The sequence below is a fragment of the Triturus cristatus genome, chromosome 7 (genome assembly GCF_964204655.1).
Source record: "Triturus cristatus chromosome 7, aTriCri1.1, whole genome shotgun sequence".
In the NCBI taxonomy this organism is placed as follows: domain Eukaryota; kingdom Metazoa; phylum Chordata; class Amphibia; order Caudata; family Salamandridae; genus Triturus; species Triturus cristatus.
The window spans coordinates 914,483,306-914,511,102 of NC_140590.1; the positions used below are offsets into that span (position 1 = coordinate 914,483,306).

The 27,797-nt window shown below is 44.8% G+C and overlaps 1 protein-coding gene across 2 annotated transcripts in view; it reads right to left on the minus strand.

The window, feature by feature from the left end:
* The window catches only part of SLIT3 (slit guidance ligand 3), a 1,010,870-nt gene that overhangs the window by 243,985 nt on the left and 739,088 nt on the right, over positions 1-27,797 (minus strand). For both annotated transcript variants that reach the window (XM_085617848.1, XM_085617849.1), the window contains 4 exons: positions 21,809-21,880; positions 9,835-9,906; positions 3,627-3,770; positions 1,971-2,134 (listed from right to left, as the gene is read on the minus strand). In XM_085617848.1, the coding sequence (XP_085473974.1) occupies positions 1,971-2,134; positions 3,627-3,770; positions 9,835-9,906; positions 21,809-21,880 (452 nt within the window). The remainder of the gene's footprint in view (positions 1-1,970; positions 2,135-3,626; positions 3,771-9,834; positions 9,907-21,808; positions 21,881-27,797) is intronic.

Here is a 27,797-nt window from a genome sequence, read left to right on the forward strand (position 1 = left end):
GATATTGCGCTGCATTTCTCACATTCGCAAGCACCCCGCCCTCACTTGCTATGGTAGAGACAGTAAATAGTTGTCCCTTTCATCAATTTATACTCTGCTATACTACCATTTGTAAAACTTGGGCACATGACGCAAGGACTTGCGTGGCAATGGAACGGGGGCTGAAACTTGAGCAGCGCTTTCCTTGTAACGGGTGTGTGGGACCCCGTCTTAGTTGTGGCTTAGGAATGATTTCCCTGGCCCCAGATGAACCCTGCATTGGTAAAGACACCCAGCAGAGTACATTACTTGACACAACCAATAAATATAGCGTCAAACAAACATGCCCATGTTTGCCTAACCAACGCAAGCAGGTGTATGTAAATAATACATTAGTGGTTGAAAGCAGGGCGGTGTTTACTGATGGTGCACGTGCCCACAGCCACATGGCTTCGAAGGTACGGCATCATCTTAGCTGAAGGTGCTTGAAGGAGCAAGCACTACAATCTGATGCGCTGTTCTAGCAGAGTGCAGAGCAGCGCGTGCAGTGGCGAGCACTGAGCCGACTGAAACATTGGCCCCCTGCAGTGCAATCAATATGCAAACGAGGCCATAGAATATACTGGGGCATGGGCTTCTGGGGGTGGAAGGCCTAGATTACTAGCATTGGTGTGCGATCCGAGCGCAGACCGGTTTCCACAGGTGTCACAGGTTCAAGTTGTGCGGAGTTTACAGGATGCAACAACATCTCACCGCTATGAGCTTACCTCTGGTACATTTTAGCAAGTTAAAACTGCCAACATTTTGTGGATCAAAAGGAGGGGTAAATGCAGGGACAGGAGGACGGTGGTGCAAAAAACACCAAAACGCCAACATCCACATGTTAATCTCCATTGCTACTGGAAGACTTGCAATAGGTTTCATTCATTGCACTTGACATTCCAACCCCAGGAGAATCAGCCTTCACTGAGTACCACAAGCAGCACATCACCTCCAGGGCACTCAGATTGAAGGCCTTTGTCTGTTAAAAATGTGTTCCTGTTGTTTGGGCACCAGGGAGTGAGGGGAGCAAACAGCAGGTGTCTTAAATTTCATCATTAGGATACGCCATGCTGTACCCTTGAAATGGTTTTAAATTACTCTCTCAAACATCATATACATATATACTGGTATTCACACATACTTGTACACTGGTACTCACACTTAGGCTAAAGTATTCACTCCAATAAAGGCACAGAGAGGTTAACTCATGTATCTACACATGTAGGTATACAAACACAAACTTAGCTAACCCCTTACAGGGATGCACACATGTACAAAGGCACGCCCTCTCTCCAGAACAAACCCACAAACATTCATGCAGGTATAAACGTATGTTTAACACATGTTCACTCATAGATGCATAGAGGTATTTGAAGTATACTTACACAGACAAGTTCTATTTCACACACACATTCTTTCTCTCTCACATCCGCCCTCCATTTCTCCTATACCGAGTGCCACTCCCCGCTGAGCAACCATGTCAAACCCAAATGGATTCCTCATTATACAATCAGGCCTTTATTTGCTGTGTTTGAACCATGAAGATTTGTGGAGGCAGATGTCAGTTTTCCATCTCTTCTGAGATATGAATCATCTACATTAAAAAACTATTGGATTTTGACTTTGGTTAGATCTCTGCTCTTCAAAACGGAACAGGCCCTTTGACCCCGCTCGGCAAGGCCTTGGAAAATAGACTAATCGAGCAATCAAGTCTAACATTTAAACAGGAGCACCAGGATAAGGACAAAGCACAGACTCCGCTCCCCTGTCTCAATCCATAACATAATTGGTTTTCTGAAAACGTCTAACCCAATTTCCAAAATGTAATTTCCAAAGATGCTGCATGATGTCCATTACAGCAGCCTTGTCCTGCAGATCCGATTAGCTGGCCCGCTGGAGCCGCTTGTTTCTGAATGGAAGGCCTAGTATGGCGAGGATAAATGAATTACCTGAGCAGCGAAACTTCTTGCTTTTGATCTGACTGATTCTTTTGTTGGCCAGGCGGCGGGGGCTACTGCACCGGGCCCCACTCGTTTCAATCGGGTTGTCCTGTAGGTAATCAGCCAGCCATTTCAGATGGCAGTCGCAGACAAAGGGATTCTGGGCCAAATGCCTAGAAGAGGGATATGGGTTAGGTAAAATGGTTACCACTGACATCAAGCCTCATCCTTGTCTCTAAAGCTTAAAATCACAGTAACACTTATCCGCAAGCAGCTAAATATTAAACCGAAGCCTCAAAGAAGAGGACACGTAGTTCTTGTGAGCTATCTTGACAAGAACTAGAAATGTTGTTTTAGTGTTCATGTGTCAGAACTCAACATAGAGGAGTTGTCATGTTAAAAACATTGGACGCTTTCAGAGCCATCATATTTTCAGAGTGGAACTTGCCGATTAAACTATTCCTAAACTGGTCATTATGTTATCTCTTTCAGAACTGATGATAACAACTATTATGTTTTAAAACTGGACATTATTTGGGTGGTCATATTGCAAAATTGGAGATGTTCGGAGGTTTCAAATTTCACATCCGAATATCTTGTGAGTTCATGAAATATTGTGAGCTATTAAATTTAGATCTTTTAAGAAATCGCTTTTTTTAAAAAACTCCACGTCGTGAGTGCTATCATGTTTCAAAACAGGAGATCTTGAGAGATCATATTTTTAAAGTAAACATCTAGTGATCAATCATATCAGTGACTGGGAGCTATTATAGTTTGAGCAATAAATCATCACTCCATGTTGCTATTAAACTGGGGGGAGTGGCGTTTGCCATTTATTAAATCCTGTTCCTTTGGCAAGACAGTGGTGAAAACATCCCAGGTGAGTGGAAGTCAAAGGCATCTTCTGTTTCATCTCTCACTGGCCCTTTCGACCGGTCAGGGAGAAAGATTGTGCATAAATGGGTATGCAAATGTTTGTGTCATTCAAATTTGCCTCTCTTTCTGTGTTTTGTATTCTTTAATATCTATTCCTCTGAACATCCCCTAGTATTGGGAAGGTTTTACATTTTTACCAATATGGCGTTTCCATAATGAAAAGAACAGAACACCTTGTGAACCCCTTTTGACTGTGTCACATGTTAATCTATCTTTAAAGGTGAATGTTTCATATTTTTAGGTGTTGTGTTGTGCTCAGAATTACTCTCTGTGAACCTTAACTTATATTTGTCCTCAAGGTCCTTTCTGATGTATCCTTAAGCCTGCCCAGGTTAGATCACCACTATATAGAACAGTTATAAATAAAATATACATATGTGTATACATCAATACAATTGACTCGTATGGGCATGGCGACACAAATGTTGATAAGGTCAAATATGGTTCATGGATTAACACAAATTTACTCATCCATAAAAAATTACATTTATTTACACAACACCTTCTGATTGATGCTGTCCCCTTTTTCTCTTAAAAATGTTGTGCATAAAACAAATCAACTGTCATTCACATCACAGATGCAGCCTCTAGAGGGATAGGTGATCACTGTGTGGGCAGTGAAGCCAATTAATGGATATTGGAGGAAAGAAAAGAATTTGGAAAGCAGATCAAATGTGAAGGGAGCAGAAGCATGGCAACCAGAAGCGAATCACAGGGCCCCATACTCACAGCGTCTGGATGGATTGAAGAGGCACAAAGAGCCCCTTGCTAATGGTCTGCAGCTTGTTGTCATAGAGGGACAGCAGGTTGAGACTCTGCAGATCCTGGAACGTGTTCACTCTCAGGCAGTTGATCTTGTTGGCATTGAGGAGCCTGGAAGCAATAAGAACACTTTAGCACTTCTGGCAGCTTCCATTTGGGATGCTCAACACAGACACATTAAAAATGGTCTAAAAACCTGGATGTTCTAGTCAATTTCAATACCACTGTCAATATCTGTTGGAAATCACGGAACAGCGCCATGAGACCCTCCCAGGGTGATATGTCTGCACTTAACAAGACCCAATTAATAACAATAATAATAATATGGTTTACCTAGCTGTGCACTAGAAGGCTTAATTGCTTAATAGGAGGTTTATGTCTAGTTCATTATGCCACTAACAGATTCATCTTGCTCTGCCATGCTCTCTGTACTATGGATACCATTTGTTTTCTGCGATTTCTCTAGCTATGAATCGACACTCAGAGAAAGCCAGGTTGAGCTTTAAGGTAATTACATTGCCACATTTTTTTCTCTATGACTGAGGTTCTAAGACGAGTGCAACACACAAACAAAATATTTTGATTCAATCTTTTTCTCACGTGTTCCAGTATTCCAGTATGACAAAAACATAAGCACATAGGGAATGCTGGTCTGCTTAATTGTGGATTCGCTGAAATGATTCAATCCAACCTTCCAAAGGCCTCATCAACCATGACTTGGGAGTCATGACAAAAAACTCAGAAGGCATAGCATAAAACACCCTCGACGTAATGCCATTAAATCATGGGATACATCACAAAACCTTGAAAGGCGTGTCATACAGGTTCAGGAGGCCTGCCATACAACATTAGGAAGCATGGCATAGAGCGTCAAGAGTCATGTTATAAATCAACGGGACCCCTGGCTTTGCCAGTTGTTGGTCCTCCATATATTGGACAAATCTCCTGGAAACAACTGTCTTTCACAAAAGTGTAAGAGAATTCTGCTATTCTCTCAATTCTTCTAAGATTTCAAAGTTCCTTCAATCCATAGTCAGCACTTCCTTACACCCTTGAGACTGGATCCCTAACAGTTCGGGTAGGTACAAAATACAATGAAATCAATAATTATTATAGATGTTTGCATGGCCAGTGGCAGTTTAAGCTCGTGGGTTTCATAGCATCAGGCTGAGGAGTCACTTGTTGCAAAGGATATTTCGTACTAAAATACACCTGGGTGTTACACTTCCTCATGAACTACAAAAATCACTTCAACCTGAGCGGATTATTACTCAAGAAGGAAGAATGTTGGCTACCATATCACCCACAGAAACCAAACAATTAGCCAAATACGTGATGGAGCAGTGAGATGTCACTAGACTTCCATCTAATAGTTAGCTTTCCCTTTTTACCTAGCTCGTCATCGATTGTAAGGTTGGTATGAAGACCCATAACAATATTATGACACCCTATACACGCCCACAACCACTAATTTACGCCATTTGGTCTATATCTGATATTTCTTCACTGCATAGCCATTAAGTCTGTATGATTTTTGGAGCAGTCACCTCTTAATAAGTTGTATCTACTGCGGGGGCTTTAATTGGGCTGAAAAAACTTGGGTGGGGGAGGGTCCCTCTGAGGGGCATGGCTAATGTAATTAAAGGTGTGGCTTAAACATGCGTAAGCTAAAAATCTGTGCTTAGCTTAGTGTGCCGCCCCACTGGTACTTTGTTGCATCTATCATTGCCTCCAGATATATAATGCAACAAGTAACATTACATCTACACCAAGCCAGGGCTATTTGCTTTGTCAATGGCTGTTAGTTGCATAAGATAAATAAGCAATAACTATGGCTACGTTGAGTATACTATTGAAAATGCTTCAGTTATGAAATGATGAGACTGAAAACTAAAATGATTGTCTTTGAAGTTACGCCAAAGGCAGTGAAGGGTGGTGCCGCTGGAGAGTTTGAAAACAAATTTCACCCTTAGGGTCAGGTCAAAAATGGAGGGCCTGATAGGGTCCTGTCTCAGCACCTGCCTTTTAGAACTGCCAGTGCTGAACACCAGCAGGACCCGGTCCACTTAAAACCCTGACCTACAGTAATCCTCACAAGGTTCCAATCTTCCCTGAAAATGAAGGTTTCTGTGCTGCAACATAGGGTTGATGCAAGCCATTTAACTTTTTAATTGGACAACTGAACTAGATATCCAAACAAGTTACAGGTATAGTGGTTGCAGCATGAACACCCAGAATGCATTGCTAAAACGTATATGATATGTGTTAATACAGAGATTTCTTGCTTTATGGTAGTTGCTGGAGGGTACGTACTAGTGAGTTATGCCGCAGCGCTATATTGCAGGTCCTGGAAGACTGTAATGTTTCAATAGGAAATGCATTGAAATATTTGTGGGGCCTTTAGAATAAAATTGCACCATAGAACCCAAACATTCTATTTCATCTTTGCATGCTCACTTGCACAGACAGGGCAAATAATTATAACTGAATGAAGTGTGTTGCCCTCAGTACTCATTCGCATAATGAAGGCTAAATATACTTATGGTACAGTTAAGAAACCCAAAAATGGAATACTATGTGGAATAATGCAGCGGCTTGTTTATGTACATCAAAACTTCCCCGGAGTGTGGCATCTGAATGTACAGCTTTAGGTCACACTTCGAGGAGGAGCCTTCGAAGTGCGGGGGGAGTGGTGGGGTGGTATGGTGGTCATGCCCCTCTATAACTCCCTTTACAGAAATGTCATTGCATCTTCTCTTGGTTATATGCTCTCCAAAAGTCACTGATTTTCTTCTTACATGACCCAACCTACTTTCTACCGGGATTGTTCTGATCTGGAGCAGTACTTTTGTGGCAGTTTATGACGGCCTATTAAAATGAAATCTTGTATCAATAACAATTACTACAAGTGTATATAGCACCCTTGGCCAATTGTCTGGTCTGTGGCTACTGCAAACAGCCCTTAATTATTACCCAATTATTTGTACTCATTTTACCAACCTCAGAAGGATGAAAGTCTGATTGGCCCTGTGGGGATTCGAACCTGTGATCTTCAGATTACACACAGATCTCTACACAGGCGCTATTAGTCCACAGAGGCATCTTAGTGCACTGCACCAATAATGTGGCCTTGAGCTCTGTTGCCCAATGACATCAACAGATGTGTTTGAAAGTGCTTATTATAAACATCAGGGTTTAATTCCAGGCATTGTAGATTTATAGCTGAAAGTCACTTGTTGTTTTTATAAGCCTTTCACAAGTCCAAAATATTGCCTTTCTCGCTTTCCAAAATTACCTGGTTCTGTTTACGATAAGAGATACAAACGTAAGCCGCGGGTACTCGTGTATGGTTTACTAGCATACCAAGTAAACAATTGACTAATATATATGAGCAAATAAATCAACAAAAATGATAATCTCAGATGGAATTCACTAACGTCCCCGGGGAAATACTCGAAAATGTGTACATGTACAAAGGCTGCTCCGTGAATATCAACAACTAAAGGGGCGTCTTGGTCCAAGCGCACAAAGCGGGCAGTTCTCTCATCCTGGAGAGGTCATGGTCCCATCCGGGTCCACTGATGACTGACAGAATATTCATGAGAGCCTCCTGAAGGCAGACATTGACAAGGGCGCTGCGCTGTCTGAGCCATCACTCCGTTTGGAGCATCCGGGGACCCAAAACAGTGCGAGGCATGCTTTGTACTCTTTGTCGGTGATATATACCAACTGAGTAAATGAGCAACAAAAAAAACACCGTTTTTAGGAACAGGTGCACGTAGCATTTCACATTAAAGTTCACTGTAACATTTTTTTCAGTAAGAAACGTGGCACCGTGATATATTTTTGCCCAAAAGCCATTTCAAAGAATACAAGCATTGTGTGATGCTCCGGTGGCACAGGAGCCCGCTCCATATTTACCAGGCAGCACTAAGCCACTTTTTTGGGCTTAATGCTGGCTTGTACATATTGTTCCCTTTTACGCAGTTTTCTGCGTTAAAGTGGCATTCCATGGGTAATGCTGGGGGCGTTGCCAGCAACATCCATGGCTTTTTGACACTGTTCCAGATTTAATTCTGCAGCACACAAAAAGGAAAAAGCCTCTTGTGATTGTTTTTGTGCAGGAAGGTTTGCCACAAAAATAATCACCCCCGCAACGCAGGCACCCTTATAACATGGTGCAGAGGTGCCTACATTGGCGCACGGCAGCCCATTGTGCACCAGCGCAGGGGAAAAGGACAGGAGTTTGCCGTATCTGATAGATACAGCACATTCCTGCCCTTTTTTTATTTGCCGAGGAGAAGCGCAGCAGGAAGGACTACGGTGCTGCCCTACGGCAAAAACTCATAAATGAGGCCCTTCGTTTCTAGCCGATTCCATAAACAGCAGGTTTAATTAATTTTGTTTTATTGATGCTGGAGATGCTCAGAAATGCTAGTTATTAGCCCTGATATGGCCCAATGTTCCGACCCACTGACGTGAGTGCACAAGGACCCCGGAGGGCAATAACATTATCTATCTGCTTAGATATTAACACTTTTAGCCTACACACAAGCAGCACAGTCAGTCCATTTCCACTTCCAACTTCTCCCTCTCTCCCTTCAAAACCAGTCTCATGCTCATTGCTAAAGTTTAAAATGAGCAGTGTTGTGAGGGGGAGTCAGCTGTCCATCGCTGGAAGGTCCAGGGCCATTTCCAAAGAATCTGATTGGCATTGCCATGCTCAACAATCCAGGAATGTCCCAATGGAACTCAGGTACCAGCAATTTAATTCATAATCTAGAAGTAAACGTTTGAAATATTGGGAGTGCCATTGATGGAAAGGGAGTGGCAGGGGACCACCAGTAATGGCTGGTATGGACCATCTGCTCCAACATTTCAATTGTTTTCTCTTTCTCCCTGTTTCATTTAAAACATCATGTACATTTCTGATGGCATCTAGCCATTCCACCCTGGGCTCGCCAGGTCATTAGAGCCAGGTCTGGTGGCTCAATGGACTAATGCGCCCACTGTAGGGGCCTGTGTTCAACCTCATGGTCACAGGGTCAAATTCCAGTGGGTCCACTCCTACTTCATCCTTCTGGGGTTGATAAAATGAGTGCCATTGAGTTGGGTAACAATAAACATCTGTCACTCAGTGCCAAGAGGCCTAAGGGTGAACGTGCGCTTTACAAATACATGTTATGCTATTAGAGACCCTTTGCCTTGTTGTAGGGCTGCACCTGCAAATAGATGGCTTTACTGAACTGGTAAAACCCTTGGTTAGCAGTCTGTACTGAACATCAATATGTCTGTTTGTCTGCATGCTATCACTGCATAACAGCAGGAGAAGAAGCTGCATATATTTGTGGGCGCAGCACAGGGATGGCCGCAGTGCTCTGATTGGGGTACAGGATATTTTCCCTTCTTGAGCTCCCCGACCATGTTGGGGTTTACTTCCTCTATATCTCATTTGGTTCCATTTGTGCCTAACCTACATTTTTAGCATAAAAGTGCCATGGACAACAAGTCAAAAATAGCTGATCCAATACGGACAGATGCGGTGCACACGTTTACTGTCACTATCTGTCTGAATGTAAAATTAAGAACACCAAGCAAAGGAAAATGTGATTATGTTTAAGAACTTTTTTGGGGGGGAGGGGGGAGTTTAATTTAGCGCGAACTCGACGTGCTTTACATGAGCACCAGTTGCATTACACAAGGACATATTCATTTTTTTTGTTAGGCACGGGGAGTTTAAGGGATTTGTACAGGATGCTGAGCGTCATTGTTGAGACTTGAACCCGGTTCTCCAGATTTGAGGTCGACCGCTCTAGCCGTTAGACCACATCCTCTTCATTCAGCCGTCTATGGCCCATATACTACAGTGTTTTCTACACTTCGAACAAAGCATCTCTCTGCGGCCCTGGTTTCTGTGATCCTTGCCGCGAGGACATGAAGCATCGTGTGTGTAATGAACTTGGATCTGTAAAGGCGGCCCATTCCCTGCTCCAGAACCCTCCACCAGTGACACACAGGTCCCTGCTCCTACAAAGACAGACATGATTGGACACCCCGCCTGCACGCATGGCCCTGGGCCCAGAGAACATCCCTCTTTTATGTGTCTTCTTGTATTTCCCTGTAACCCGCCATAAATCTGGTTAAGCCTGCGCAATAAAACGAATATCAGACTCACAGCAGCTGCAAGGAGGAAAGTCCATCAAAGAGCCCTTTGGGAATCTCGGCAATCTTGTTTCCATAGAGCACTCTGTAAAACAAAAGAAAGAAATGGCAAACAGTGTCAACTCCCGCGCACCCCTCCCCGCGGCGCGTCGTTATTGTAGCACGTGGGTGTGGCTTCCAGTGTGACAGATGTCGACAAGTTGCAGTGCACAGACCAACGCTCCTGATCTCACTGCACTCTATGATGGAGATGTTAGGAGTCTGCTGTCACATCACTGTTCAAGGCTTCCGGGACGTCCATGCAAAAGATTATTCATTCAAGTGGGCCTCTGCAGAGCCAAAGTCCATTTGTAGTGCCCATACTCACTCCGAACTACCCTGACACATGGGGGGCATATGTACAAGGAAATGTCGGAGCGCGGAGCTGCGCCAAATTTGGCAGCGCCACTCTCCAGCATTTCCAAAGCACAGGGATGTGACATATTTACAAACATAGGGAGCACCACACTGTTTTCCCTAGCACTGGCACTAAAATTAGCTGGCTAGCGCCAACCCAGCACCATGGTGCAAGGGTGCCTGCATTGCAGGGAATGATTGTTTATGTGCAGGAAGGGACACCTTCCAGCACATAAACAATCATTCATGGTGTTTTGCTCCTTCTATGTTTGCTGCATCCTACAGCAAACATAGAAAATGCAAAAACGAGGAGAAATAAAAGTATTTATTCATGTTTCGCCATTCTAACACCTGCCCTTGCATGGAGTCAGTTGTTGGCGCTGCCTCAGATTTACAGATACTTGCAAATCTGGGGCAGCATCAAAAAGCAATGGGAGCTTCTGTGGACCGCCCAGAGCAACACCCATTGCACGCCCCTTTCACACCGATAACTGCGTGACAGGGCACCATATTTACAAAGCAGCGCTAAGCCACAAAAAGTAGCTGAACACCACTTTGTAAATATAGAGCAGGGCACTGAACCATAGGAACATCGGTAAAAGAGACATTTCCGTGGCGCAATGCCCTTGTAAATATGCCCCAGGGTTCGAGCCCAGCGGAATGGACTTCCAAATGTATCCAACCCACTTGACTTTAGTCTCACCTTCTGCCCGTCATCTAAGCACAGCCTGAAAGCCCACCCTCTCAACGGGCTTCGATGCCCCATTAGATTTATAGTGTTTCACAATACCATTTCTCACAACATAACACATAGAAATTCCATCATGTCCACTTTGAAATGAAAAGCCTCACAAATATTCCCCTGTCTCTACAAAATAGTGGACTTTTTTGTTGGTAGCCCTGCTTGCCGCGGCTAAGAACAATTGGTAAATATTAACAAAAAATGTGCTTGTTCAATATAACCGCGCAGCATTGTTCAAACTGCTCTAGCAAGCCGCACAATCTATTTTAACAAAGAAAACCTATTGTTTCACTGAAATGGTTGCCCGTTGATAGACCCTCTTCCGAGCCCTACTAATCGTTCAGAGTTGCTGGCTCTGAGACTAACTCTCCACTCCCCTTCATGTGCGTAGACCTCAAATGACTTTTCGAAACTGAAAAAAATGGAGTTCAGCCAAAGAAATTAAAGAAGTGGACGTGGCCCTGAGCGGTGGTGGCTTGTATGAAGATTCACTGTGTTTATATGGGTCTGATTGAACTCATCTGGCTGCGAAAATATTATGTGAAGTCAAGTTGTGAAGTTGAGCTGCGTAGTCCAAATAATTCTTGCAGTTTTTTTTTTGCAATTGATTATTAAATTGAACAAGGCTATTTTATGATAGATACATGAGATAAGAAGATTCAAATAATAGGATGTGGTTCCTTCGTCCATGCTGTTGAATACATGACTATGAGTGGTCAGTAGTGCACATGGTATTAGAAACTAGTGCTCAGAAAACTGAAACCAAGCTATCCATTCATCCACCATCTACATATCCATCTATCCATCCATTTATGCATCCATCCATCCTACCCATCCAGACTCCAAACACATCCAGCCATCCATCCACCCATGTATTCATCCATCCATACATCTATCCTTCCATACATCCATCCTACCCATCCAGACTCCCAAACACATTCATCCATCCATGTATTCATCCATCCATCTATGCATCTACACACCTATCCTACTCATCCAGACTCCAAACACATCCATCCATCCACCCATTCATCCATCCATCCATCCATCATCCAGCCAGCGATCCATTTATTCATCCATCCATATATATATCCATTCAGACATACATCCTACCCATCCAGACTCCAAACACATCCCTTAATTTATTCATCCATCCATCCTACTCATTCAGACTCCAAACACGTCCATTCACCCATCCCCGAAATGCCTTTCCAGCCCTCTATCTAAGTTACTGTATTATAGTGAGACCACTTCTACAACACTTAGCTGTCATATGAAATACCTGTTAAGAGTGGTCTTGGAAGTAGGAAACCATGGCAAGAGCATCTGTAGTACCTATGGAGGTAAACCTGTGCATTACATCCGAAGGCAAGCTTCCCAAGTGCAGAGCTCGGGTTGCCTGGATGGTGCTTGGGGTTTTCACAGAATCCTGCAGCGCATTGAAGGCGAGCGGACAGGCGCCGATGCAACAGTTGCACAGAGACAAGACATTAACTGAGAGGTCCTCCCCCTCTTGGCCAGTGAGTGAGTCTTGGTCAACCCTATCGGCTTCCATGTAAATACACGAAAACCAACAGGAGTAACTCAAATGACATCACTTACACCTTGCCTTCTGGTGATATCACAGGTATGGCCGGTGGTGTCACCTTTAACCTCCCCAAAGCTTCCGGTTTGGTGCTAGGCAAGATTAAATGTTCCTGCTGCCAGGGATAGCGGCGGCAGCCTCTGGCCCCACTAACTGAATGAAGTCCATGGTTATGGAAGACAACCTCTGAGGAAGGACTGCATAGTGCTGCTGCCTTTTCTAAAGACTCTGACTGATGTCTCTAGACAATAGAACCAAAGTGATCGCAGCCTAGAGAAAGCTTTCTAGCGGTGACTTGAGAGGTGCATCCGAGCTGAGCTAAACACTTTGACTCGGTGTGCAGGGAATGAGGGAAGGCGAGGATAGAAAATGTTAGACGGAGAGAGTCTGAGAAAGAAAAGAGACATTAAGAGATAGAAGAGTAAGATCAGTGCTTTAAATGGGCCGGTACTCACCGGTACTGAGTACCAGCACTTCTCATTATTACCGCTCTGAGTATCGGCACTTCTCTGCTGCCAAGGAGAGTACCGGTACTCATCAAAGGTAGGGTCATTGTTGATTTGGCTCACACGCACGAACGAGGCTGTCTGACAGCCAAAGCGCCTCTAGCCCAAGCTGAGCCACCTTTGAGCAATTCAGCAGGGCTCATCTGCATAATGTCCGGTGTACACCACCACGCTGTGTTTGACAGAGCAGGGTCCATTCAGGCCCTATGCGGTCAATCACATTCACACCATGGTGTGCATTTGTGCACACACTCGAATCCAGGCATCCCGCTGCCAGCAGCAATAAAGAAAGCCATGGGAGATAACGGGTGTAAAATGGCCTTTATCCCACCTGAGTCTTTTGTGTGAGTGTCTGTCTTTTGTGTGTCTGGGTGTTTGCCTGCTTGTGCGCGCATGTTTGTGTGTGTGTGTGAGAGAAAAGCAAGTGAAAGAGGGAGGTAATCCAGACACTAGGGATGTATTTTAAAGGATATTCTTGGAATGCTTTGTGTGAGCATTGTTGCTGGTTTCTGTGAGTGCGCACTCAAGAATATATAAGTATTCGGCCACATAGCAGAAGTGTCTTATGTCTTGTCCCTAGCCCCGCCCACTTGCTACACTCCTAGCTCATTTTAAAAGTACCTGCACTTATTTTTCCCCATTTAAAGCACTGAGTAAGATGACCAAATGATAGTGGGGAAGAGAAAGTGAGATTACACCCTGACAGCCCCTTCCCTCCTCTTTCCATTCTGTGTGCATGTTCATGGCCTCCGCCGGGGTCCCGAGGCGTCAACTTCAGAGCCACTGATTCAACCGCGCCGCGCGTGCTCCCCTCAGCGTCGCACGCCCCCAGGGCAGGACATCCGGCCACACACCTGGCAGATGTGCCCAGCCGCTCAGAAACCCTCAAAGGCTGGCGTGCACGGAGGCCCTGATCGAACGAGGCCTGCAGCACTCAAGCTGCTAATTACACCGGGCATTAAAGAAGAGCGCTCCTGGAATCACGCCCGTCAGCTCGTGAGATTTATCACACACAATGGAAAGTGTCACTGAAAACAAGTAAGTGCCAGAAGTACAGCCAACCAGTGTGAAAGAGATACTTGTATGTTGGTGGTGGCCAGAGTCAGACTATTTTGACCTCAATATAATCCCCCAGGTCACGCAATGAAATGAGAACAAAATAATCTGCCGCTTTGTAGGCCGTAGGCAGGGAAAAAATGGATTTATGTAATTGGAGACATATTTATGGACTTACCGCATTCACCATATAAACCATCATCTACTGGATAATATTCATATTTTAACCAAAAAAATAGTTTCTAGCTCAGTTGGATCAAAAGTTACTACAACACGTCAGTGTGTCTTGCTGCACAGTGGAAGCCATTTGCAACGGTTGGCAGGTTACCTTTTTGTTACTTATTGTGGTATTTGTGTTTTAAATTGGCACTAAGGAGATTGAACCCAATAATGAAGGAATACTATCTCGAAATGTGCTGCATTATGCCTTGTAATTTGGCTTTTGTGACCACACAATTTAGTCAACCCTGCTGCATAATTTGGCCCTGTCCTGCCGCATAATTCCAGAGGCCCTGATCTCAGGTTTAATTGATCTGTTGTCTAGGATGGGGAAACAGGACGTGGATGTAATTTACAAGCCTTCTTCCTGGGAGTTTGAAGACTAACAGATGAAGCAGCGACTCCTAGTGAGCAGTGATGGCATTTCATATATTAACTTTCATTCGGAGACTGCAGGTACTGTTAGTTAAGCTTGAGTGTAGAAGGCGTAGAGCACCTGCAGTTGCCTGGCCCACAGTAGAGAATGTGTGCCCAACAAACTCCTGTCTAAGTGTATCGGTCTCAGAAGGGGTGTCCAACAAACCCCTAGTCTCAGAGTGTCAGTCTCCAGACATAAAAAGCCAGACAAGAGGCTCGATGCAGGCAATGGGGAGGCTGTGGATCTTGAAAGGACTTGGAGGCTGATCTAGAGTTTGGTGGACAAAGTATTCTGATGCAACCGCAATGGAGTATCCTGTCCGCCAGACTCTCAGTCCATTCACCTTATTTAGAGACTGGTGTACCGTAGGCTTTCCATCAGTGAAGCCCGCATTGGCTCTGTCGATGGAAAGCTTACTTTGACGGCTCGAAGGAATAGGGGTCATTGGAGAAAACCCATCACACCACCCTCTCTATGAACAGGACACAGTGTGATTTTTTTTTAATGTCCATCACCACCATGAAAAGCCTGTCGGTGACTGACAGAAAAATATAATGACCAACACACACTGGGAGACATCTCCACTAGTGTAAGGGTGATTAGTTTTCTGTTTTTGTTTTTTTTTTTTAGAAAAAAACCTCCTTCTTTGTGAGTTTGTTTCTGAAAAACAAAAAAAATTACATGTTTAGTGAAAGCTCATTTAAACTGATGACAGCAAGCTATCCAACTTTTTGTACGTTGAAGAAAACCGCCATGACGGCGGTTCCTTTCAAGATTCAGAGATTACTTCAGGGCAGCGGCCATCTCTACAGAGAGTACTGTCAGGATGGTGGACTTATTGTCCTCTGCTGTTCCAACCGACCCTGCTCCATCCATCAGATACTAAGTCAGGCCCATAATCTGGCATCAGAATGGGGGTGGTGAGACATGTGATGCCACAAGAATTACTATATTACTGGGCAGTGGGCACACTTAGTTACAGCTAGAATGTTTGTGCCATGCGATATTGCATGGGAAGGTCCTCTTGACACAAAAGCTGTGTTTGATATTACGAGTCACAATGAATTGCTAATGTAACTATTACCAATAAATAATTCTGGCACACCTGCCCTTATAGTAAACAGTGCAAATGTCACAATCTACTCCACAAGAGTTCAAGTAGAGTCTAAAAACCCCACCAAGATTCAGTGATAACAATAGTGCACACACACACACACATTCATTCGCACATACAAACACACATATGCATATACAAACACAAACACACAATGCACGGACATGCAAACACATACACAGTCGCTCTTTCACATACAAAAACACACATGTATGCATAAAAACACACTGGCCTCTTACTCAGTCCCAGGAAAAATACAGCATACTTTATGTTATCGCCTTTTCAGTTTCTGCAATGCTAATAATCATAAATGTAAAAATTCATTTCGCCATTGCAGGCTGCGGCGGCCGTGAAATGGCCTCTAACGCAAGTGAGCTGTATCTCACCCTGGTCTGTCACATCACATAAAGAGCTTCCAGACTGTCTGGAGCAGGTCTCCTGACCATTCACTGAGTCGAAGCAAATGTGCAGAAAAAGTCAATAGCTTCCTGATGGAGCCTAGCCTCTTGAACATTCAGGGCAGTGAGAGTGATGCTAATCTCAGCCAGCCTGATGCTATTGAAGACAGATGTTTCATAAGCCCATGGATAAGTTCTTTAAAGGCGTGCCGTGGTTCAGCACACACATCCTATTTTAGCACTGCTCATTATGCTGCACAGTCGCGTTATGCTATCTTTGATGGATCTTTGTAACGTGCGGCTCATGCGGCAGCCATTTTCACACTGGACATCTGGGACCACACGTACCCAGGAGACTGTCCTTCCTGGTGCTGGAATCAGCAACATTGTAGAGGTTTGGGCCCTCCCTCAGTGTTGAAGGTTCAATACTGGGGCATTCTCCGCGTATGCCATTTCGGATTATTTACAGAGTTTGTCTCTAAAGAATGGGCATTGTGTTTGAAATGAGAAGCAATGTTCATATCTTGCTGGACGTCAAACCATATTTCCTCCACTTGCTTATTTAGTGTTGGGGAATGGGAGTAGGTGGGGGGCTACATGCTTTAATTTTTTTGACTCCCTGCCACCTGTGGAGATATGAAAGCCCTGGGTTAGGTGTGTTCTGTTTGGGAGTGACACCAGATGTCTGTCCTTGGAACCGAGGCACTCCACTTGTTCGCTGTGAACAATCTCTGCATGCCATACATGAGGGGCGTAGCTTCAGGCGGGGAATTTGGGGTGTTACACCCCTATAATAAATGTATTTTCTGATGAATAAATGGGTACACGTACTTCAGTTTCGTATGGTGAGGTGTCTGTTGGATTTCACCTGGGACTTTTTCATGCACACACTGACAAAAACACACACACACTATTTCTCTCTCATCTCTGTTTTGAAAGCCCTAAAATGTTTTGATTACTCCTATTAATCCGCATTCCTCTCCCTTTCTACTGTCCCTTAGGCCCTTCTCATGCGCCCTGCTTCTCCTATAATGTATTTTAACATTATATGCCAGCGTGATTGTTTGGAAATCTGAAGCTCACACTGCCCCAATCTTACTGACCTAGCCACACCCCTGGTTACAGGGAAGATTTTACCTCAGTGCCCCATCTATCTTCCATAGGTGGATGAAATGTTTAGTTTCCTAACCACAAATGCTTAGCTATTCTCAATGAGACGCCATTTAGGCTGGAAGTGATCCGTTGTTTTCTATATGCTGAAACCCCCCAGCCGGGGACTGGCGGAAGAACACCAACCCACCCCACTCAGGCCATGCAACAGATGAAAGCTTTCAATCACCACTAAACTGAGCTGAATTCCAACTGGCAGTGCTCAGAGGGCTCTCTCATTTATCAACAAATCATTGCCACTGACCCAGCACTAGTTTTGCTGAAGAAAAATTGCGCTACTTAGGTAACTCTAACAATAATTAGTTCTAACTAAAGGCTGGAATTTATGAAATGAGCTTTCAGGTGGGTAGTCCCACTGTAAAACTGTACATCCTTCGGCCAAGAATGCCTTCAGGTAACACGAGGTTTCCCTAATTACATCCTACATTTAACAGGGGATTTCCTTTTGCTTACATACTATCACTGGGTCTCCGCAATAGAGCTTTGCCTCCTACAGGGAAGACCCCGATTTCTACTGTTCCATGAGCCTGGGTTTCTTTCATGTAGCTATCCTGGGACACCTGCATCTAACAGCAACCAGAGTATGAATGGACTGATGCAGGGAAGCTACCGCTATCTCACTGATGCAAACTAAATCAGAGACAATTCCCAGTAACGATAGGGGTTTGCTGGTAAAAGGAAAACAACAGACTGGATCATTATCACACCCACTTTAAGTGGGTCTGTCCCAGAGAAGAAAAACAAGCATAATTATTAACACAGACCACAGCCTGACCCATATTTTACAGTTTTCGGTATTACCATTCTTAGAAAACTGACAGACCACTAGGAGAAGGGCTACTTGGGGTGAGTAAGGGGTACTCCCAAAATCAAGACAGTCTTCTCTAGCACTGGCAAGTCTTTACTTTCCCATTAAAGAAAAATGAAGATCTGTAAATAACAGTAAGGGTAGCAGGATTCGCAGCATGCTTCCTTCATGGTCCATTCGGCAGGATGTCCGAGTATTTTACGTCTTTAGAAGGTTATATCCCAGAGTCTAAACCCCTTTCTAATTCTCAAAACACAGTGTGCTTTTTTAATGTATACAAAGTGTTTTGCATTTGCAGAAATTATGCTCACGTTTTGAGAGGTGATCTCGAGTTTGCCTATGGCTAAAGGACCAAAGAGGTAAATACAACAATTAAATGTATCGTAGGAGTACATTACTAATACCATCTCTGAAGAATGCTGCTCCTGTGGCACCCGCTTATCACATTTACACAACCTAGGAGGTAGGCCGAATGTTTACAACTGTGCATGCGCTATCGCTGTGCTTTCACTTCAGAGGCCCAATCTATATCAACTGCAAAAAACATAAGAGGCTTCAGGTTACAAATGCGCACAGAAGCACTCATTTGGGCTGCATCAGGTTGTGTAGCGCAAGTAGCAGATCTACGCCAGAGGAAGGACTGAGGTCTGAAAAAGAGGAAAGGCTACGCACTGACTACTGGAGGTTAGATTATACTACAGAAGATTCTAAGCGCTTAGTCAAGGCCACAGTAATCCACCAAAGCAGTCATGAAAAATATCATGGTGTGTGGTGGTTGGGGGGGGTGCTGTTTAGAACTCAGCAACAAAGCCTCCCAGTGAGGTAGCAAAACCTGAGGGAGGACTGTGGAGTATGTGGAGAGCCCCCCTCTGACAGAGACAGACTTTCATGGAGAAGTTCCCAGGTGGCTCACAGTCAGGATCCCCAAAGCACATAGTTGCCAAGCGCTCCTCACTGCGGGGAATGTGCGGCTCTGTTTTATTCCCCTGAAGCCTCCTTCATGCACTGTCTTTCAGAACAATTGCTCTTAAATAGAGCTTTATTCATTGTTTTAAAAAAAAAATCCCCAAAAAGTTTCATATTTGTTTTATAGCTGATACTATCTGCAGTCATTATCATTACCCCAAAGAGCGGTGCGTGTCAGTTGCTGGGCGTGGAAGTCAGAGGATGACGTTCTGCTCCAAGGGTGGAGTCTAACCTTTGGCGCAATCAAGGGTGCGACTGGGAATGGCTCAAGGACATGCTGAGGGTATTTCTTAAAGATGAAACTCCTCTGCATAAATTCAGATGATGGGATCACACTGAAAGCAGGTGTATGGGAGAATTTGTCACAAGAGAAGTGATTGGAACACGTTCTGTCGCCACATCTCATACATTCTGGGTCTGGTATGGGGAGTATCTGAGTGTAGCCCTTTCACGAGGCTGGACACAGACGTGGAAAATCTGATCAAAACAAGAGCAGATCGTAAAAATGCTTGACGCCATGTGGAGGTCTGTGCTCGAGGACTTGGAAATGGACTCCTCTTCCATGAGGGTGGAACACATTTAAAGTCACTTTAGTCTCAAACTAGAAAGTCTGTTATTGAACCAGTAAAACTGTTTTCAGCACAGCCTGGCAGTAATGGGCTGGCTGTTACAGTGGACTGGCTCAGGGACACAAGTCCATTAACAACTAGGCTAGATTGGCTCTTTAAATGCGGCTCCGCGCGGGGCTGAGTAACTGTGCGCCATTACGGTCTAATGGAGGCTCCTTGGCTTCTCTGAAAACAAGCTGGGCTGAATCCATTTTTTTCTCCCAGGAGACATGATCGCACATTATTAAAAGAGCACAACGTTTGGCACTCTGGACATTGGTTGGCCACAGCAGGAGAGATGCCAAGGATTGAGCGAACAAAGTTGCAAAGCTGTCCTCTGGCCTGGCAAACCACCACACACAAAATGAGAAACACAAAGCTCACAAACTGAGCAGAAATACAGCAGAGGATCAGAAACTGGAGTTCAAATGGGGGGGGGGGGGGGAGGGGGGGGCTATTTCTCTTGGAAAGCAAAGCAGTTCCGATGTTTTAATCAGCAGGCTCATCTTACAGTGCATTCTTGAAAATCTGACTCCAAGAATCCACACATTTTCACTGTTATGTTTTATAAGACTAATTAATTCCCTAAATGGAATCTCAATTTCAAAATGGGCTTCCCCGACACCAGCAAGTGTTTACCTTCCCGTAAATGCAAAATGAATGTCTGTAAATAACAGTAGGGGTAGCAGCACCCCCAGCATGCTTCCTTCAAGGTCCATTCGGGAGGATGTCCGAGTATTTTACGTCTTTAGATGGCGATGTCCCAGAGTCTAAACCCCCTATATAATTCTCAAAATACACTATGCTTTTTTAATGTATACAAAGTGTTTTTCATTTGCAGAAATTATGCTCACGTTTTGAGAGGTGATTTCTCGTAGGCCAATAGTACATTTACTGTGATTAGTGTTGTAGCAGCACACACTACAGTGGAAGAAAAACAGTTTTTCTTCTTTAATATTAGGCGAAACACACAGCAAATCTTATTGTATAGGTAAACCGTTCCTGTTGTGAATAAGAAGAGTTTGTTGAATACACCAAGGGTCACTGACTCTGTGGAATGGGTTTGGGGAATGGTGCTTGCATCGTTAAAGTCTTGCCTTTATAGTTCACTAAAAATACAGACATGATTTCTTAAATTTCAAAAATTGTAGGGGCTACTGAAGACTCCAACATTATCCACGAGAATTGTATGTTTAAGGACTTATGAATGAAAAACGGAAAAGAGAAAGAAGAAACAAAGGCAGCAGAGAAAAAAAGTCTTGAAAGTGAGAATACAGGATGGGAAAGAGAAGTACGGATGGAAAGTGAGATGAAGGGATGAAAGAGGTAAGGATGAAGGATAGAACAAATGAAGAAGTGAAATATAAGCAGATATTCAAAAACATAGAAGAATAAAAAAGGAAAATAAATAATGGAAGGAGAAAAGCAAGTCTAATTGAAATAAGATAAAAAATGGAGGGTAGGCGGATTGGATGAAACACTGAGGAGCCTGAGTAATGAATGAATGGGAGCAGGATTGGTAGAGGAAATAAGGGATGCAAGACATACGAGAAGTGAGAGAACAATGGAAGCAGGAGACAAAGGCCACATAAAACTAGAGATGGCAGGAGGTTCTCAGAGAGATGGAGAATCTTGTGAGGGTCACAAGTAAGGAAACATAGAAGAGGGTTAGGTGACCAAAAGAAATAGAGAAAAGAAGGTCCAGAAAGCTAGAAAGAAATGAAGGGAGGACAGAAAATAAGTCAGGGAGGATGATGGAACAACAAATGGAATAGAAGTGACAAGAAGTACGTATACAAAGTGAAGGAAGAAAATGATACATAGATGGGTGGATGGATTTGGTGGGTACGTGGATGGATGGATAGATGAATGGAAGGATGGGCAGATGGCTGGATGGATTCGATGGGTATGTGGATGGCTGGGTGGATGGACTGAAAGAAGGGAAGGTGGAAGAAAGACAATTGGTCTCATTAAACATTGCAATGCCTATTCTCTACTTACAGTGAGGTAAGAGATTTCAGACCCTGGAACGCATCTGGGGCAATTTCAGACACCTGGTTCTTGCTTATATCTCTATAGTTTGGGAATAAAAGAAGAACAATATTGGTAAACTGGACAATCTAGACACCACCGCCAGCATTAAACAAATCAGGTTTTTTAAAGTATGTTTGATGTAACAATATTTGCTTGACCTTGCATTATGAAGAGTTAGGGGCATAAAACACGATATTAGCCCCACTGAAGTTAATTGTGTTGCACTGGATTCTCAATGGTGGAATGAAGTGATGAATTGAGGCCAGGGCCCATATGACACATAGGGTGAGCTGCCCCGTCTACGCCATGGCACAGTTTTAACTTGGTGCATGTCTGGGCACAAACTGGGACAGTGCATTCTATTACACTGCATGTGCTGTTCCAAATGCAGACATTAACTCATGCCTCCACTAGGAGTAACACATTAGAGAAAGGCGGACTGGCTATTTAGGTTGTTTACTGAGCAGGTGGAAACCCAGCCTGTATTTCAAAGAATGTCAGAGATCCTCTTATAGGTGGAGCAATGAGTGACTGCATCCGCCTGCAGAGAGATGTCTGGGGAGTCCATCAGCCGCCACCCCCTTCTAATATGCACTCTCTGGGGGCGGGAAAGGGGGGCACATGGACTGTGTGCCACTTCTATGTGGTGCACAATCATTATGCCTTCTGACAGTCTCTCTACCTCTTTGTGTGCATCAATAATACAATATGGGTGCAGAAGCAAAGTGTTTCCTCCTTTGCATGGGGTCACATCTGCATGCAAATGAAGGAGCGCCCCTTGTGGTCACACCGGCACAAATTGTGTGCTTGCTTGATCTGAATTCCCACGCAAGTATCTGCAGTCCCTTCTGCAATGCTACTGTATGTGTAGCACATGCACGTTGCAACAAAGAACACTTACAGTAATACGGGCCAAGGTGCCTTTTGTGATTGCTCATTGCATGTCACGGTGACCCCGGACAATGGCTCTTGCAGACCCTCTGATCCACTCGCCCGTAGTGCTGGCAATGTTACTGAACTATTAAATGGTTCAGAGCTCCTGGATAATGGCCCCTGCAGTCTCCCTGAGCCATCTGCCCCCACCGTCGGTAATGTCCCAGAACTATTGATCGAAGCGGCCCCTGTAACCATCTCCTCCAACCCTTCTGGCACGGCAACTGACACCTCCGAACACCTAAGGCTAATCTGCTGGAATGTTGCTGGACTGGCCAACAAACTGGGTGACCCGGACTGGGTGACCCGGACTGGGTAAATTACATCGAGACTGGAGATGTATGTATGTTCCAGGAAACCTGGGCTAGAGAGAATTATGGTCATCAAGGCTACATGTCCTTTTCCATCCCAGCTAGGTGGGAAGGCAAGGGCCGTCCGTCAGGGGGCTGACGATCTGGGTTGCATCTCATCTAGGCTGCACGGCAACACGGCTGCCGGCTAACTCAGAAGACATTCTTGTGGTTTCATTATCCTGGCCTAACCAAGCCAAACTTGTGTTAATTAACATCTATTCTAGGCCAGTGGGAATTGCAAAGGAATCACCGACCATAGATGAACTCACGAACTTTATATCTGAACTACCGAGTGATTCATTTTATGTGGTGGGAGGGGATTTTAATTCTCATTTTGAGCCACTTCCTGGTCTCTTGGAGGGGTTCTCATCGGAAGAAGAGGCCAGATGGGCAGTCCCCCCAGTGGAAGCTCCCCCCCCGAAGGCTTGGACCCCACTTGCATTACAAATCACAGCTCTAACCCTAAAGTTCGGAATCAGAGCCTGTAACGGGCGAATGAAATCAGATATACCCAGTAAAACCACCTACAACAGACTGGGAAGAGAGTCCCGCCTGGATTATGTCCTGGCCCAAATAGTGAAGTGGCCGACCATTCAGGATTTTAGGGTTATGGAACGGTCAGATAGCGACCATAATGCGCTCGAGCTCGACCTGGTCACCCCTGGCCCTCAAGCTCCTGTGACCAATGTAGAAGGGAACAAACCTGCGCTTCTCCTGGAAAATAGTAGGAGAAGAATCAGGTGGGAGCACTTGGTTACAAGTAAGAACAAACTCCCCATGCTCTATGACGGGATAACTCCCGTCTTGGAAACTGTGTGGAGTTTGGACAACGAGGCAAGCAATAATGATTCCCGGGCTAAATTGTACAAGGCTCATGAGGACCTTATAAAGGCTGCGGCCCCTCATCTCTCTAGTAGCTCACGAAAACCTAGACAGGGGCGACAAGGCAAAACAACATGGTATAGTCCGGCATGCAGAAGGGCAAAAGCAGAACTCCTCAAACTTATTAAGGAGGGACTAGGGGGGGATAGCCTAAGACAAAGCAGGCGGGCTTACATGAAACTAGTTACCCACGCTAAGGCCGAGTGGGAGGAAAATCAGTGGGAAGAACTTAGCAAGGCCCTAGCGACCCAAAACCAACGTCTGTTCTGGAGGATAGTGAATGGGGGGTCGGGGCATCTTCAATCGGCAATAGAGCCCAATATTGCCCCAGGGGTGTGGCAGGCTCACTTTCAGTCTCTTTACAGTTCTGAGCCGGGAGAATCTCCTACTGTCACCGAGGTTGGTTGGCCAGGCTATGAAGGAGAGCCGATAACGCTGGGTGAGGTCACCGCTGCCATCTCAGGTCTTGCTTCTGGAAAGGCGCCAGGACTGGATGGCTTACCTGGGGATATGTTCAAACAGGAGCCCATTGTATGGGCCCCCTACCTTACTGCCCTTTTCAATGGAGTTCTAAGCGGCATGGAAATCCCTGGTACTTGGCTGGGGGCAGAGGTGGTCCCTATCTTTAAAAAGGGCTCGCCTCTCCTCCCGGCCAACTACAGACCCATCAGCTTAATCGATGTAGCACAGAAGCTGTTTGGCAGGGTTTTGCTGAATCGCCTCCAGGATTGGATGGAAGAGGTGGGTGCCCTTAGTCCCTATCAGGCGGGATTTAGGAAGGGGGTATCCACAGTGGACCAGGCTTTTAAGTTGAATCTCATCTATTGGAGGGCAGCAATATTCGAGGGCGGCAGTCTGTACACAATTTTTGTGGACTTACGGGCCGCCTTCGATCTGGTGCCCAGGGGAAAACTCTGGAGCGTCTTGGCAGAGATGGGCGTCCCCCCGGACATCCTAGTAATCTTACAGAGGCTTCACCATAATAATTATGCCCGAGTGAGGTGTGGGAGGTCGGGGGAATTGACCGATAGATTCCCCGTTGACCGAGGGGTAAGGCAGGGTTGTGTGTTGGCACCGACCCTGTTTTGCCTCTTCGTCAACGGGGTAATCGCCCACCTAAATGCCACCGATTATACTGACGCCCCCAAACTTAACGGCAGCAGGGTGCCCACAATCATGTTTGCGGACGACACCCTGCTGCTATCTAAAACCCCCATGGGGATACAGAGGATCCTTAATTCATTTGTAGCCTTCTGTACGGACAGAGGGCTAGAAATCAATGCGGCCAAAACTAAATTCATGGTTTTAAATCCGAGCCAAAAATTGCGGCCGAATCCGCAATTGGGAGTAGCACGGCTCGAGAGGGTTGTCACCTTTGAATATCTAGGTGTGACTCTCAATGAAACCATGACTTGGGGATCCCACCAGATTAGGGCGAACCTCAAACTTACACAAATTACTGGGGGTATCGCCCGGATGATGACCGGCTCCTCATACCGCCCGCTGGGGGCCCTAATTCAGATATACAAGGCCCAGGCCAGGGGAGCGATCATGTATGGGGCGGAACTGTGGGGACACACACCATGCCATAGCCTGTCATTAATAGAAAACAGGTTCATAAGACAGATAACCGCGCTTCCCCCCAGTACCCCGCTCCTCCCCTTGAGGCTTGACCTCGGTCTACGACCATTATCTGATGAAATAAGCCTGAGACCAATAGCCTTCTGGCGTAGGTTGTGGAGCAGTAATGATCTTGCAGCATACAGGGCGGAACTGGCAGAATTATTGAACCACCCAAAAGCGCTCCGTATCCCTTGGGTCAAAAACATCCAATCCACCTGCATGGAACTAGGGCTCCCCGACTTATGGACTGACCCTGCGAATGCCGCATTGAATATCTCTAAAAGGTCCCTAACTAACGTATACCACGAACGCAAATTAGCTAGGGCCCGAGTTACCCAGGCAGAAGGGTCTCTATCCTCTGTGTTTTTGCAAAGCAAGGACCTTTATAGGTTTGAGAGGGTATTAGATCCTATCTTTCCGGTACTTGCTAGGAAGCTGTTTCTCCAATGGAGATACGGCTCATTGCCCTTTCGGTCCTTTACAAGTACTTGGTCATCGCCCCCCACTACGACGCAGTGCCCGGCTTGTGATGCCTTGGAGGAAACCGATTTACACGTGGCCTTCTTCTGCCCAGCCTACAGGGCAGCGCGGAAATACTGGCTTCTTCCCTTGATTAGGAATATGGGCGGCAGGGAATATGCTCCAATGTATAGGATTTTAAAATCTGATCTCTCTGGTCCAACTGTCCTCGCATTATCTAAATTTCTTACTAATGTTTGGCATACGCGCAACCGCATTTTAAAGGTGTTGGGTCCCCCTTAAAATTTTAGATGCACAGTTTTTATTGTATTTTTAACATATGTACTTCCAATGTTTTAATGTTTGGATTTATTGTGATTGTATATGTGTATTGTTTTTCTTTTATGGCCAAATGGCCGAAATAAAGATTGGAAAAGTAAAAAAGATTGCTCATTGCAACATTCTGTTAAAAAAGATTTACAAGGAATCATTTCAATCAATTTTTCTTATTCAACACTAAGAAACATACCCACCTGTCCGCCCAAAAATTAAAAGATTTGAGTTACTCAGAACCTAGTGATGCAGCGACTAGCAAACCAGTGGGCAAGAGGCACATTTTTCATTGTTCACAGGTTGGACCTAAACGTGGTCCAGATAGCAAAGCATATTTATTTATAAAGTGAGGTGATATAGTATGGCAACAGCCGCTGGTGCGCCTGGGAGCTTCACATAGATATATATTAATATACAGAACCTTAAGTAAGAGAGAAGTGGAGATTTCAAAACAAGTAGAAGGCCTCAAAAAAGCTATGGAAGGTGGACCTTTGTGTATTTACACTTTTCAAACTCATCCCAAAGGCACATGGTGCCGGCCATGATGCTGCTGTAGCATCGAACTTGAATAATCATGAAAAGTGACCTACTGAAGACAACATGGAATAGACGAGCTTTGGTAGCGACACTGCTGGGACTGGAACCAGAGGGCTGATTTCACATATTGTATTCCACAGTTGGGCACAATGCTTGCTCTAGCTCAAATTATTTTCCTCAATGTGAGCCATTTCTGTAATCCTGTAAGGTTAGGGATGCATAAACACCTGCTTATCCACACTTAAATGCACAATATAAATACTGAATTTATTCAGTACTAGTATTTAACATTTTTATCAATTAACTTAATTGTAATGCATGCTAAATGTACATGATAAAGTGGAATTATTTTCAGTGAATAGTTCAATGTTTTCATGATGTATTATATGCCACCGTAAATCATTTTCCTTGAATTTTCATTATAACTGCAGTGCATATTGTGCAGGCGATGTATCAAATCCTGCTGTGAAAGTGTTTGAAACAAAGTACATATCTCCAAACCTTTACTATCTAATTGAAGCCAAATGTTGATCAACATGGATAACAGGGACACCGATCCCAACAAAGACTGGGGTTACAACTCTGAAAAATACCCACGCTCAGTAAGGAGAAGAAACGTGCACAGGTGTGCAACAGCAAACAGACCAACATCGGCACATGTGGTAGAGCTGGTCTGAAACGCTCTTCGCTCCTAGGCAGGCAGGGCCCTGGAAACTTTCTTTTTTGTGCATGAATCTGCACGGGTGCAGTCCTGACGTTGGCATTGAGATCTCAGTTTCATACTGAGTCTGGCTGCAGTGTTTCTTAATCCTGCTCTGATGTTGCTGCTACAAACA